Raw genomic sequence first — 13,720 nt, 5'->3', positions numbered from 1 at the left:
GGTTGAATTACACCACCCAATTCCTGGCCTTACAGGAGTACGGGGAGCTCAGCTAGTTCCCTCTCCTCACCCACTGGTATGGCTGGCAGCTGTCACTGCTGTTTTTTAATCTCTCCTTTAACCTCTCTCTGGAAAATGCTCACTCAGGGCTTTGCAGAGAGTCCTCTGAGAAATTCCATTGAGGGCTCTTGCCTACTTGGTTCTTTTAGGAGGGAACATTGCTGGAGTTATGTGCTCAGGTGTGTGGATGGAAGGAAACTATGCTTTTCTGTATGTTAAAAATATTAGACCAAATGAATTACCTTTCAACAAGGCAGTTTACCAGATAATCTGCTAGTCTCCTCCCTTGATTGCAGAGTTTCTTAAATGGTTATTTTTTTAAAGTAACAAATTAACCAGTCATAAAACACATTCTTCATAATGCTACAGGGAAAGGAATAAAAACCTTTTTCTGCCAAACAGCAGTATCAATAGAATAATTATAATAATAATATCATATCATATTTCATTTATAGAGGGCTTTAAAAACTGCAGGCCAAATCCTGCAGACCTTACTCAGGCAAAACTCCCACTGATACCCCAAATGATGCAGACCTCAGCTAAGCCATCAATTTTTACCTGGTTGAAACTGCCAAAAATCAAGGTTGCCATCCAAAAATATAAACCCTTCCCCAGCACCCAGGACTCACTTGAAACTTCTCCCAGATTCCCAAAGCTTTCCGTGACTCAGAAATGAGTTGGTAGTTTGGTGGATGATGCATAAAGCAGAACAAAATGCTGCTTGCCCACCTATAGCAATATTGGCTTTGCAGTGCTGACGGGAAGAAAAATGTGTGTTGGTCAGTAAACTCATTACAAAAGTTTAGGAAGACACATCGGGAGCAGATATTTACTGCAATAAGATGATATTTACAGCTCTTTTTCTGTGAAGTGTGACGTGACGTGGGCAATTTTTGAAAGCAGCTGAAGAAAAGAAGGGGAAATCAGCTTGCCATTACATGAGATCATACAGGAGTCACTTGGAGCAGATTCCAACAAAAGGCTTTTATTTACTCTGGAGAGGAAGCAAATGATTTGGACCTACATTTTTATCACCAGGTTCTAGGATTCTTAACACTTTGCTTTCAAATCCCAGGATATCCCCCACAAAAGTACTGCCACTACTCTTTTGATAAGGACTCATAACAGAGATAAAGAAAACCAGCTTGCCATTTGACTTCAAGGACTATTACCAATAGAACTTTCTTGTACTTTCCATTGCTGTCTCTTTGCTGGAGCTTCGAGATAAACGGTAGGAACCGATTGCTCTGCTGTTGATGATGAGTTTGCTAAGGAGAAGACAGGTCCACTTGGATTATACTATCAAAGAGAGATCTGTCTGATATGGCTCCTGCAATCACTGAAGAGTCAGACTATGATTACTGTCTTTGGCAGTTAACGACAGTGAGGATTTGATTTAGTACAAACCATTCATGGAAACTGCTATCTTTTCTAGATGCAGAAACAACCTCAGATCCAGCAAAATAATATGCAATATATTTCATAGGACACCTGATGGTTTCTGAGTTGACAGGACATACAGCACACGCTATTAAGTGAAATTTTTGACCTTTTGACCCTAACCAAACTTAGTTACTTAAAATCTCTGCATGGACAGAGGTTATACCAAGTACAATTTAAAAAATTACGTGATTCAGAAAACTATACCAAAGGCTTCAAGTCAGGAAAGCATTTAAATATGTGCTCAAGCCCTTTCCTGGATACGGATGCTTATCTGAATCAGAGCCTAAATCCCTGTGTGAAATTCTATGGCCTGTGTTATGCAGGAGGTCAGACTAAATGATCATAAAGGTCCCTCTGGCCTTAAAATCTAATCATTCTATGATATACCAAAATCCAGGTGTCAGCCCACTCTCTTAGGAGTTGCTTGACATCTCTCAGCCATGGACACCTACTAGAATTGATGAGTGAACCTATGCTGGCCAATAATCTACAGTTTTCTTTAAGAAGAATCTGAACTGCTCATTTATTTATCATGGGGCAAAATGAACATTTCAAGTCACAATTATACACAGTAAACAATAACATGGGTCATTGAAATGCCCTTACACCTAAATCAGAGTACTGGCTGATCATAGGATTAGAGTGTTAATAATGTAGTTGGGTCTGTACAAGCACAGAGGAAGCTACTGCCCCCACCCCCAAAGAGTTTGCGGTTGATACTACAGTAATTGAGAAAAACGTGAAAGAGAGAAGACCTGCTGATGGACCTTCAAGCTCAAGAATCAACAGAGACATTCCATTACTGATATTATTATAAGTGCAGAGGGCTTAGAAGGAATAAACATGGAAATCTTAATTGTAATACTCTTCAGAGATGTCCTGACAATTGCTGTAGCTAGTGGATCAAGTAACATCTATGTCTGGTGATAGACTTTGACCTATCCTTGCTAAATTATTCCACTTTAAGATCAAGACAGAGGTCTTTCTCCCTCCATCTTCTCATCTCAACTCATTATCCACTGTTGGGTGTTGTTAGGGAGGGTACGAATGAAGTTTTAAGTGAGATCTGAGGAATTAAGGAGAATGGATATAAAATTGTAGGAGACAAGACAGGTATCAAGTATAGTGTTCTTGGTGCTACCATTCACTAAGTGGAGGAGACCATGGCATAAAGCACCTTCCCGTGGACTGCTTTCACTGAGAGTTTGTGCCATAGAGCTTATGAGTCCTTGGATGGAAAAAGGAACATTGGCAAAGAAAAATGGTAGAATGTAATAAAAAGACAGCCAATTAGCTAAGACTCAATCTTAGGTTGGTGGTTTTTTTCCGCCAAGATTCCCTAGTTTTAATTAATTAAAAGAGCCAAAAGAAAGCACAAGATAAAGACTGTCTCCCTCCACACTCCTCAAGAGGTTTCCACTGCATTTTTCATTCCTTATAGACACAGCAGGGATCCAAATGAAGGTACTGATCCTGCTACTGGATTTATATGTGTAGATTCATGTGCCTGTTTAGAGTCCCATTGATTCCACAGGGTTCTTTATGGGCTCAGAGCTGTATCTGCCTAGAACCAAGTGTATGAGCTATAACTAGAGCACACCCACAATTGCATCGCCAGCTGTTAATAGAGTGGACTGTACAACTGAAAGGGAGCTGCTGAACTTCATCAGAACAAGGGGAACTAAGAAGTTGGCCCTAACCAGCTATGGATAGTGAGTTTTGTCAATTAATTGGTTCATAGCAACATATTTCAATATTGGATAATACAGTAGATCTAAAACTATTCGAGCGGATGGTAACCAAGTATTCTCCATAATCCAGCTTTAACTGCTACTGTATGCCTAGTCTTGGAGCTGAAAATAGCAATTTTATCCTGTTTTGCTATGTCTCACTGAAGCTGCAAAGGAAACATCCCCTTCTTCACATCAGTCTCAATTTTTGGCATTTATATAATGGGTTACAGCAAGGTTAGGAGGCAGCAGAAAAGTGACAGAAGGGAGGTATTTAAGCCCCAGAATGATCAGAGCCTTGTTCCCTGTGGACTGAGGAGAGTCTACTACAGATCAATTGAGCACCTGAGGCCAATCAAGGCCCTGCCAGGGACCTGATAAAAAACCCCTGCTCCAGCCAGAGAGGGGAGAGAGTGAGGAGAGCTGGTGGTAGTAGTAGTGTTGGAGGAGTGCTGGAACTGACTGGAAGACCAGGAAACCAGGTGAAGGGGAAACACTGGGAAAGAGGCTTGCCTCCCAAACCTCTGACCCAAGGGTACAGAGATCCAGCCAGGGAAACCCTGCTCAGGCAGGTGGAGGGACTTCTCAGGCACAGAGGTGTGGGGTGAAAATAACCCCACTGTAAAGAGGAACAAGACTGAGAGACTCCCCAGGCAGGAGGGCCAGGAGAGACCCCGCCCAAGGCGAAGGAGGGCAGGCAGCCTAAGAAACTGAAGGGGCAGAGTGGGACATAGACCAGGGGAAAGAATCACAATTTCAAGCACTGGGCGCTACCAGAGCAGCCAATGCCAGAAACAGGGACAAAAGGCAATGCCCTGACCCACTACAAGAGGGAAAAGTGTGAGACCCACTGTAGCAGAGCTGGTAATTTGCCACAATAATTAGTCACAGATTTCCGATTATTTATTACATGCTGCTGCAGTAGAGCTTGCAGGTTTGTTCTACAATTTATATGTATTTATTTGTTTTACTACTGGTTGTGAATTCTTACAGAGTTAATCATTTGTAATAAAAAGCACATTTCCTTGCAAGCAGAATCAATTTCCTTCAAAAGTCCTTCATTCTTTGATTAGTGTGTTGCATTTGGTCTTCACTAATCACTTAGCTAACTGCGAGCAATAAAACCCTTAAATAAATAAATACTCTGTCTGAGTTGAAGTTAGTCATAATGGACAGAGTTGCCCGCTCTGGTTTTTGAAGTACAAGATGTGGCTAAGCTACTTATACATTTAAGCTCAAATTAAAGGTATAGTAATTAATGCCAGATATTTTTCTTCTGCAGGTCATTAGTACATTATTAACAACTAAGTCTCGGAAACAAGTGAGTGGACTTGTTTGCAAGTCAGTCACGCAATAGAAAGCTCAAAGGGGTGTGGTTTTTGAATTACATTTAAAGGTTTGGTTTTTCAGGGGAGGATTGCCAGCCTGCACCAGTTCTTGCCCACTAAAAGCATTCAACAGGAAAGCAGTAAAACAAGAGGTTTTATATCTAGCAATAGCCCGTATTACCTCTTCTTCCTTCACTCCCGCCTTCATTGGTTTTGTTATTGCAGGCTATGAAACATAATGAGTAGTTGGTTATAAGATTTTTCTTTTAGTCTGTGCTGGACTTCTGTATTAAAGAACTGCATTGTCAAACCAAAAGGTGATCTTGTTGGTTTGTTGGGTATGTCTACACTCCAATAAAAAACCCGTGGCACCGAGTCTCAGAGCCTGGATCAGCTGACTTGGGCTCAAAGGGCTATAAAACTGCAGCTGTAGACATTCGGGTTTGGATGGAACCCAGGCTCTGAGATTCTCCCACCTCCTGGGGTCCCGGAGCCCAGGCTGCAGTCTGAGCCCAAGTGTCTACACTGCAACACTACAGCCCTGCAGCCTGAGCCCTGCAAACCTGAGTCAACTGACCTGGGCCAGCTGCAGCCATGCTGCAGGTCTTTTATCACGTTGTAGACATACTCTTTAAGACCCTCTCAAGTGACCTATGGGAGATGCTCTGACTAGTTGTAGACAGAGAAAGGTCAAGCCGAGTCAGAAAGTGTGAGATACCAGGAGGATCCCAATCATATGTCTTGTTACTGTGAGGTCCTACATTTCCTGACATTGAACCCAAGCCATCCTTTGGTGGAGAGTCTGGCCTAAAGCCAGGCTTACCTTTGTTCCAGCAGCCTCTCAGGTGGGATCTGTAGGCTTGCTAATGTCCATTGGGTACCACTGGCAGCCATTTCAGGTAGTCTAATTGTGAGATGGACAATATCGTGTGGGTGGCATCAGCCATGGGTGGCCGTTTAGGGGGTGAGGGGAGGACTGGAGAAGGAAAACAGAAAATAACTATTTTAAACACACATGTGTCTAGAAAGGTGTCAGAGTTTAAAAGCATTGCCAGACTATTTCCAAGGAGTTCAGTGTGTGCGTGTTGGGACCAGACTGTGCAGTGGATAAGGAAAAGGAAGGTCTCTTTTTCTCAAAGGATCCAGAGGGATTGGGTGCTGAGGGATGCAACCAGAACACAGACAGCTGTGATTGGCTTTGTCTTCGACTGATCTGAATACACAGTGTGTTCTGTAGCACATGGTTAATTGCAGAGCACTCTCTGGGTATGTTTACACGGCAGCTGAGAGGATGCTTCAGACAGATAGACATGAGCTCTACTTGAGCTAGCGCACTAAAAATAATAGTGTAGCCATGGTAGCAAGGGCAATCGGTGGCACAGGCTAGCCTCCCCACGTACAGATCCATACAGACCTGTGGGTATATAGCTGGCGGCTCATCCATGCCATCACTCACCGCTGCCTGCGATACCATGACTACACTACTACTTTAGTACACGAGTTTGAGGAAAGCCAATACTGCTAAAACTGGGAATCATCCCCCCCCACTCCAAGTGTAGATGTAGCCTGAATTTTAGGGCTGTGTGAATGGTTCAAGGGGAAAAAATCAAATCAAGTGTGTCTGAGAGAACTAAAATAAATCCAGACTGCATGGATTTGCATTTGGAGGATAGAATCATCATGATGTCATATTGTGACACGGTACTGAGCTATGACTTTATTACATTGAGATGTGTTGTAATACGATGATAGTTACATTATGGTGTCAGGGTCATCTCTTTAGGTTTGGAGTTTAAACTCTGCTAATCCATCAGTCAGAGCCCAGAGGACTTCACATTTCATATGTTCCTCACAGCTTCTTAGACCACAATCACACAATCCATGCAGAATTTTACCACAAAGGTGAAGATAGATTGTAAGCTCTTTGGGGCAGGAACCATGTCTTTGTACAGCACCTAGCACAACGAAGACCTGATTGTGATTGGAGCCTCAAGATGCTATTGTAATATTGTTATCCCTTTTGACCAGAGCAGACAGCTGGTATTCAGGGTCTTGTGGATTGTTTCCATTAAGAGGAGAAACTGATAAGGGAGTCAGGTATTTCTTCAGTGCAATCCTGTTTATTTATAAAGAATGTATATAAAGCCCTGTTTCCCTGAACATTAAAGACATCAAGCAACAGGCGACAGTTTATTTTATCATAGTTCCAACCCTCTTTCCAGCCAGCACGCTACCAAAAAGTTGTCTCTCTTTGTTTTTTCTCAGAGCCATGCTACTAACTCTTCTCTGACTATCTCGGGGGTTTCCTTGGTGCTTTCTCTGTGCTTTGTTTTGGGCTGTGGGTGTTTTTGTTTGTTTTATGGTCAGGTTTCTTCTCTCTCTTATAATGCCATTAAAGTATACTCAGCCCTCTGCATTTGCATTCAAAACCCATCAGACCACATGACTCAGCTCCTACTCCAGCCTTGCAGGTGGCCTGAGCTTTGGGCAGTGGCTCTTTCTTCCATAAAGCAGCTTAATTGCTTTTTATATTAATCCTGAATGAAGGGCAGCTGTTACCCCCACTAGCTTCAATGAGATTTCACCCAACCCCCAGCACAACAGTATTATGAAATAAAATAATTGGAAAGAAAGTAAAAGAAATAAATTCATATTTTTGTAGATTTTTTTTAAAAATGTCTGAGTGGACAGGGCACTAAATTGGTTCCTTCTACAGTCACATCCCCAGCTGTACTCAGCAAAATCACACATAGGTCTCTGTCCAAAGGAGTTTCGCATAGTTAAATGCAGTCAAGAAGCAGTTATAGGTGTTTCCATATCAATTTGCATGTGCACAAAATCATCTGAAAATCCAGTGTTGTTTCGCTGCCTGATCTTTGAACATTTATATTTTGATCAGTTTGTCTCACAAGGCCAATGCTATTTAAAATGTCCTGTTTTGCATTTAGCAGAAATTGTGCTGATTAACTGAATGCAGAGCACTGAAATCGGGGAGTGGGGGTGGAACACAAAAAGAAGTCTTTCACCTCTAAGACACTGGTATGAATCCAGCTCAGTTTTGGACTGACCGAAAATCATTACTGTCTGGCTTCTCGGTGCCCTGTGCTCTCAGTCCACAACTGAGCAAGTGTCCACATCACAAAAACCACCAGCCCAATTAGTGCTTCTGTAATTGGGAACCCACAGCCTGAGTGGAAATGCCAAGGACTGGAAAATGAGGTACTCTCTCACTCCTCAAAGTGGTTCCTTCAGGTTAGCACTGAGGCTCAGCTGTATGAGGAAGCTCCAAGAAATTACTTTTGCCCAGGCAGAAACTGGAGATAAAGGGAAGGTTGTTGTTATGGCAATAAATGAAGGCCTTCACTTTCCAGTACTGTCAGTCTGGCCCTTATGTACAAGCCCTAAATTTGGGGAAATAAAGATCATTTAAAAGATCCTTTAGTTCCTGTAAGCATTAACAAAATCAAGGATAATTTAAAAAACTCCAAAGGCTCAGGTGAAATAAAAGGAACAGAGCCAGATAAATAATTATAAAAATACCTGTCATTGGCAATAAACAGGTTTCCACACAAACTTGTGAAATCCTGCTCCTGTATAAACCAACTGAGCAACCACTTAGGAACTGAATCCCTTATGGGCAAAAGGAAAGGAATGCAAGGCTGTTACAACGTTCAGATACTCCCCTCAAGGTCTGTAGCGTGGAATGCCAGAGATCATGGACTATACTCAGCTGGAGGTCATACCAGTCATGATGCAGGCACCTGGTGATGGAAATTTGGACTGGAGGTGGGGCAACTTGCAGCAGTAACACTCACTGCCCCCCACTTTTCACTTTGGGACCCACGGCCAGCTAATAGAGCTCCAGCAAGTGCATGGCTTTAGCCAGAGCTTGGGTGGTCAAGGGGTGCACTGAAACAGCACATTTGCTGCGTCACCTCTGCCAATGGAGCTTCCATGGCATATCCCGTGTAAGGAAGGCAGTGCTGGTACAGGGGTGAATTTAGCCCCATAGTCCTGATACATTTCAAACAATCAGCTCATGGATTCCAAGGCCAGAAGGGACCATTGTGATCACCTAGTCTGACCTTCTGTTTAACACTGGCCATAGAACTTCTCCCAAAATAATACCTAGGGCAGATCTTTTAGAAAAACAACCAATCTTGATTTTAAAAATTGTCAGGGATGGAGAATCCACCACAACCCTTGGTAAATTGTTCCAATGGTTAATTACACTCTCTGTTAAAAATGTACGCCTTCTTTCCAGTCTGAATTTGTCTAGCTTCAATTCCCAGCCATTGGATGGTGTTATATCTTTCTTTGCTGGATTGAAGAGCCCTTTACTAAATATTTCTTTCCCAAGTAGCTACTTACAGACAAGTCATCCCTTAACTTTCTCTTTGTTAAAATAAGTAGATTGAGCTATATGGCATGTTTTCTAATCCTTTAATCATTCTTGTGACTCTTCTCTGAACCCTCTCCAATTTCTGAAGCTGTCTCTTATATTTTGCTAAAAATAGGGCACTCACGCATATCACAGTGATGATGAGTGTAGTACAAATGCCCTGACACTGAGTATTTTGCTGGTCAGAAATAAAAGTGTGTTTGCAAATCTGCCTATGATGTCAAAATGACCCTCTAGGGCAAAAATCAGAACAATATTTTAAAACATAAAGTACAAAGCATTTCTGGCATGGAGTTTCATGTTTAGAAAATCAGGTCAGAGGCAACAAATATAAAGTAGATGATATTAAATAAAGGAATTGAATTTCTGTTTCCGCACCAAGTTTGCTGGGCTACCCTCAGTACCTAGAGAAATTAGGTGCAACCCACTCCAAGTTAAGCAGGACATTATTCCTGGGGAAATTCAGTGTTCATAAAGAGGCTATTAGCACTGGTTAGAGAGGCACAGAATACAGTCAAATGCTGAGGCACCTTGATCTCAGCCTGCAGCACCTCTGCTTTTCTAGTCTTGGGCTCACAGTATGAGCTGTGACAAATTGTGTAGTGATGTTTGTATAAAAGGGAGCAAAATTAGATGCTCAAATCATTGACTGTTTTTAACTAAGCAGGATCTAAAGCCCAGGGCTCAGAAGGTAAAAGGCAGGTGTAATACACTGAGCCATCTCCTTGTTAACATAAGAGGTAATTAATATAGATGTGTCAGAAAAAAAGTAATAACATCCTTGGGTCTTCTCCACCCTCAGACAAACCATTAGCCAGCAACCATTGGTGATCATTCTGGAAATTATTGGAATGGCCCATCATTTCTGGATAACCTGTCCAAACAATCCAATAAAAGAAAGGCACTAAAATAATCAAGAAACTCTGGAGTCAGATTTCCCCAAATGGCTGACTAAACTGCATCTGTAAAGTTAAGCACATTCCCATTGTGCTCACTGATCATATAACTGCATGTTGTTGTGGTGCATTTCTGCAAGCAGCTTGCACACCCGTGGAAGTGCAATTTAGGAAGTCAGTTTTGAAATGCTGGCCCCTCTGGTTTTCCCACCTCTAGTGCACACACCCTGTGTTGCAATGTTATAGCAAGAGACACAGCCATGAATAAGGAGTCTAAATTAAAGCAACATTCAGCATGTATTTCAATAAAAGTGCCCAGCAATGATGCTGCCGCCAGGGCAGTCCTCAGCTTTTTATAACTAGGTAAAGTTAAAATGATTTTTAGAGGATAAATTTACTTTCTGCCATGCTCACAGTATTAACCACTCCTCTGACATCTCCACTACCTGTCCCTCCCCCAGAATTGGTTGAGAGGGGAGGGCAAGGACCATCTACTCTCTCATTCCTGTGTGGGTGAGATGGTTACTCCCATACTGCCTGGCCTGTTCGTTCAGTTTTCCCTGGTCTGATACAAAATCCACATTGGTCAAAAAGTGGAGTGCTGATTGTCCCATTTTTGCATATCCATGAGGGTTTAACTGCCTACAGTATACTAACCTGTACTGGTATTTTGCCAAGGCTTGAGCTCTGTTGATGAAACTGGGCCCTCTTCCCAGAGGCAGCTCAATTCAAATCACTGTTGCCAATAACTAATATATAGCGCTAAATCTCAAAGCACTTTACAAAGGAGCCAGTATCATTATCCCAGTTTTACAGACGGAGAACTGAGAAACAGGGAGGTAGTGTGACTTGCCCAAAGTCACCCAATAGGCCCCTGGCATAATTGGGAATAGAACCCAGGTCACCTGAGTCCCAGGCCAATGCTCTATCCACTAGACATCACTGCTGCCATTAAGGGGTATTGTTTAATCACTATTGAGATGTGCATTTTTCATTAATATCAGCATTAATGCAGGTCAAGCACACCCTTCTAGAGAAGAAGTGGATGTGGCTTTGTGCAACAACGCTAAGGTATCAAAGGTTTCTGGGAGTCAGCAGTCCCATCCCCCCAGAGCACTGATAGCAAAGTCTAAAAGAGATGCTGAAAAAAGATTCTCCTGTCCTGACTTTAACATGCAGCCAGCTTTCTTTAGTGCAGAGTAAGTGGTGAATATTTTCCCTTTTCTATGGCCAGTGCTGAATTCCACAGGAGACTGGTGATTCTGTAGTCATGGGGTTGCAGAAAACTCAGAGCCTTGGGCATAGCCTACTATGGGGACTTCCTACCATGTCAAGCAGTGAGGAGACAGTACCAAAGGGGTTATTGTTAATGTGGGAAGAAGTCTGCATAGAAGGTTTCCAATCCCAACCAGCTACAGCAAGAACCAGTGCTGGATTTATCAGACGTATAACAGGAAGCAGGGTACTGGATTTAAGTGGCTGAATTGCCTTTTTAAAATATATTTGTATTATAACAAAAAATGTTTAACATCTCTGTTAACCTATAGTAGATATGATATTTCATCCAATAGAAATCATTTACTAATTCTAAGAGAGCATATTTTTGTTGCCAAACTGTTGCTTTTGGAGTCAAGAAGTGGTATAAATCCTTGTTAATGTCAAAGAGTTTAGGGCTTAACCCTGCAGTCATTTATGTTAATAGCATGATTCCACATGACTTAAATGGTGCAGGATTGGGCCATTACAGAGTAATATGAAGGGTTTTTGTTTGGTTTGGTTTTGTCTTTAAAAAGATACCTCCAAATTAAGTCAAAGGCCACCAATAAATGGTCCTTATGAATTTCCAGTGGTACCAGACCCTGGATACTGTCATACATGAATGAAACTATAATGCATTATTTAGCTTCTTCTGGATTTGAATTATTTTAAACTTCAGCTGTAGTGGTGGCTTGCAAATTTCCTTATATATTTATTATTTATTTAGGGGAAACAGTTTGCCATTTTCAAAATATATTCAGATCATTAAATATTGTTAAAGCTACAAAGATAACCCTAAAAAGAAGATAATTTTAGAAAGCAAACGCATTTAAGGAAAAAATCAAACAGAAAAACCCATAACAAAACATGAAGGATGCATGGGAAAAAGGAAAACTGGAATCATCATTTTTGATTGATTGTATGGGGAGAGTGTGACACACACACCAAAAAATGAGGATTTCAGGTCTTCTTATATCTCAAGTGTATTTCACTTTGTATTATGTATTTACCTGAATTGTTACTTTTTATTTTGTTCTTTTAATATTTTGTGCATTATCTTTGCATGTATATGTTTGACACATTGGAAATGCTGTATAAATATCACATGAAATATAAATTTTTATAGCTTTAGAAATTCGGTCATAAACCATTATTAAAACCCTGACCCTGCAAATACTTACACAAGTGCTTAATTTCAATGGGCGTATTCGCATGCCTTAAAGTTAAGCACTTATGTGAGTGTTAGCAAAAGCAGGCCTAGAACTGTACATTACACATCAAAATATATAAATATTTGTAGTACATAGGAATTGGGTTGTATCTTCATAAACAGTTTTTGAGCTCACTAATATTCTTGAGTGCTTACTGTTTCCTAAATAGACACAACATACAAGGCCTAGTAATATGTATGTACACTGCTGGTTTCTAAAACACAGAACACAGTGAGGGTCTACAGTGGGTTCACAAACTATTTAAAAGGATACCACCCAATTCCTGTACACTGCAATACATTGCAGGAATGCCATTTTTTCATTTACATTTAAACTTTCAGACAAGTACACTTTGTTACACTGACCTTTTAACATCAAAAACATTTCTGAGGAATTACTCTAAACAGGATTTTAGGCAAAACAACAGGACTCCAGGTGACAGATTTGCTGCTGAAATTCACTCTATAAAATTTGCTGCCATTCTGCATATGTTGCTGTTTAAAATGTCTATATCATCTTTTCTGTGATACTTTCTATTAAATGCACCTTTATTTCACTCAGTTCAGCATTGTTTTAAAAAGATCATGCCTAGTGCTCCTTATTGATTGTTGTGTGCCCTATGTTGGAGCAGAAATGTCATGCAATGCTGTTAATTACTCTCCTCATAAGAATTAAGAATGGAAGAGACAATTTGAATATGCATCTCACGTTTGAGAGGCCAGATAATATGCTATCCGAGATTAAATAGTGTCACCTAGTGGGCACAATGTATATTGCAGACATACTGCTTTATTCCTACAAAGCTCTTTCCTTCCTCCCTCCCTGTACCTTGAAACCTCTCTTCCTAAAACTGTAGGAAAATTAAGCTTATATTTTGATCCAGATCTTATTTTTTAATGCCTCTGGCAGTTTATTAATAAATGTTGATGCTGTGACTGAGAGAATTAAATTCCATCTGTCTGGAATAACTGCATTCTGACTTATTTTAAAATATTTGCTCTGAATTCAGATATAGATGAGTGCTCATTCGAAAGGACTTGTGACCATACCTGCATCAACTACCCAGGAAGTTTCGAATGTCTCTGTCACAAAGGCTACACCTTGTATGGAATGACACACTGTGGAGGTTTGGAGACTGATTTTAATATATTTATTTTTGTTTTGTGTAACCATCTACTGAGCCAACGATATTTGCCTTGCTACGATATCAGACTGTAGACATCATATTATAGCTCAGTAAACCTAGCCAGGGATGACCAAAAATATGGAACCTCAGATCTGCCTAGATATTCCTGGGAGATGTGTGTAACTGTAACATCCGTCATTTCTGTTGCCGTACAATCCAAAGGCCCCAATTTAGATCACGATTCTCCATTGTGATCTATGCAGGCTG

At 41.0% G+C, this 13,720-nt stretch overlaps 1 protein-coding gene across 4 annotated transcripts in view; it reads left to right on the top strand.

Moving 5' to 3' along the window:
• SCUBE1 (signal peptide, CUB domain and EGF like domain containing 1) overlaps positions 1-13,720 on the top strand; it is a 295,960-nt gene that overhangs the window by 222,054 nt on the left and 60,186 nt on the right. For all 4 annotated transcript variants that reach the window (XM_067559336.1, XM_067559335.1, XM_067559338.1 and 1 more), the window contains one exon: positions 13,337-13,453. In XM_067559336.1, the coding sequence (XP_067415437.1) occupies positions 13,337-13,453 (117 nt within the window). The remainder of the gene's footprint in view (positions 1-13,336; positions 13,454-13,720) is intronic.

This window comes from Emydura macquarii, unplaced genomic scaffold (assembly GCF_026122565.2).
Source record: "Emydura macquarii macquarii isolate MOO-44397 ecotype Brisbane River unplaced genomic scaffold, CSIRO-AGI_Emac_v2 contig_2205, whole genome shotgun sequence".
NCBI lineage: Eukaryota > Metazoa > Chordata > Testudines > Chelidae > Emydura > Emydura macquarii.
Note: the sequence above shows the minus strand (reverse complement) of the source record. Positions and strands in the feature narration are given on the sequence as shown.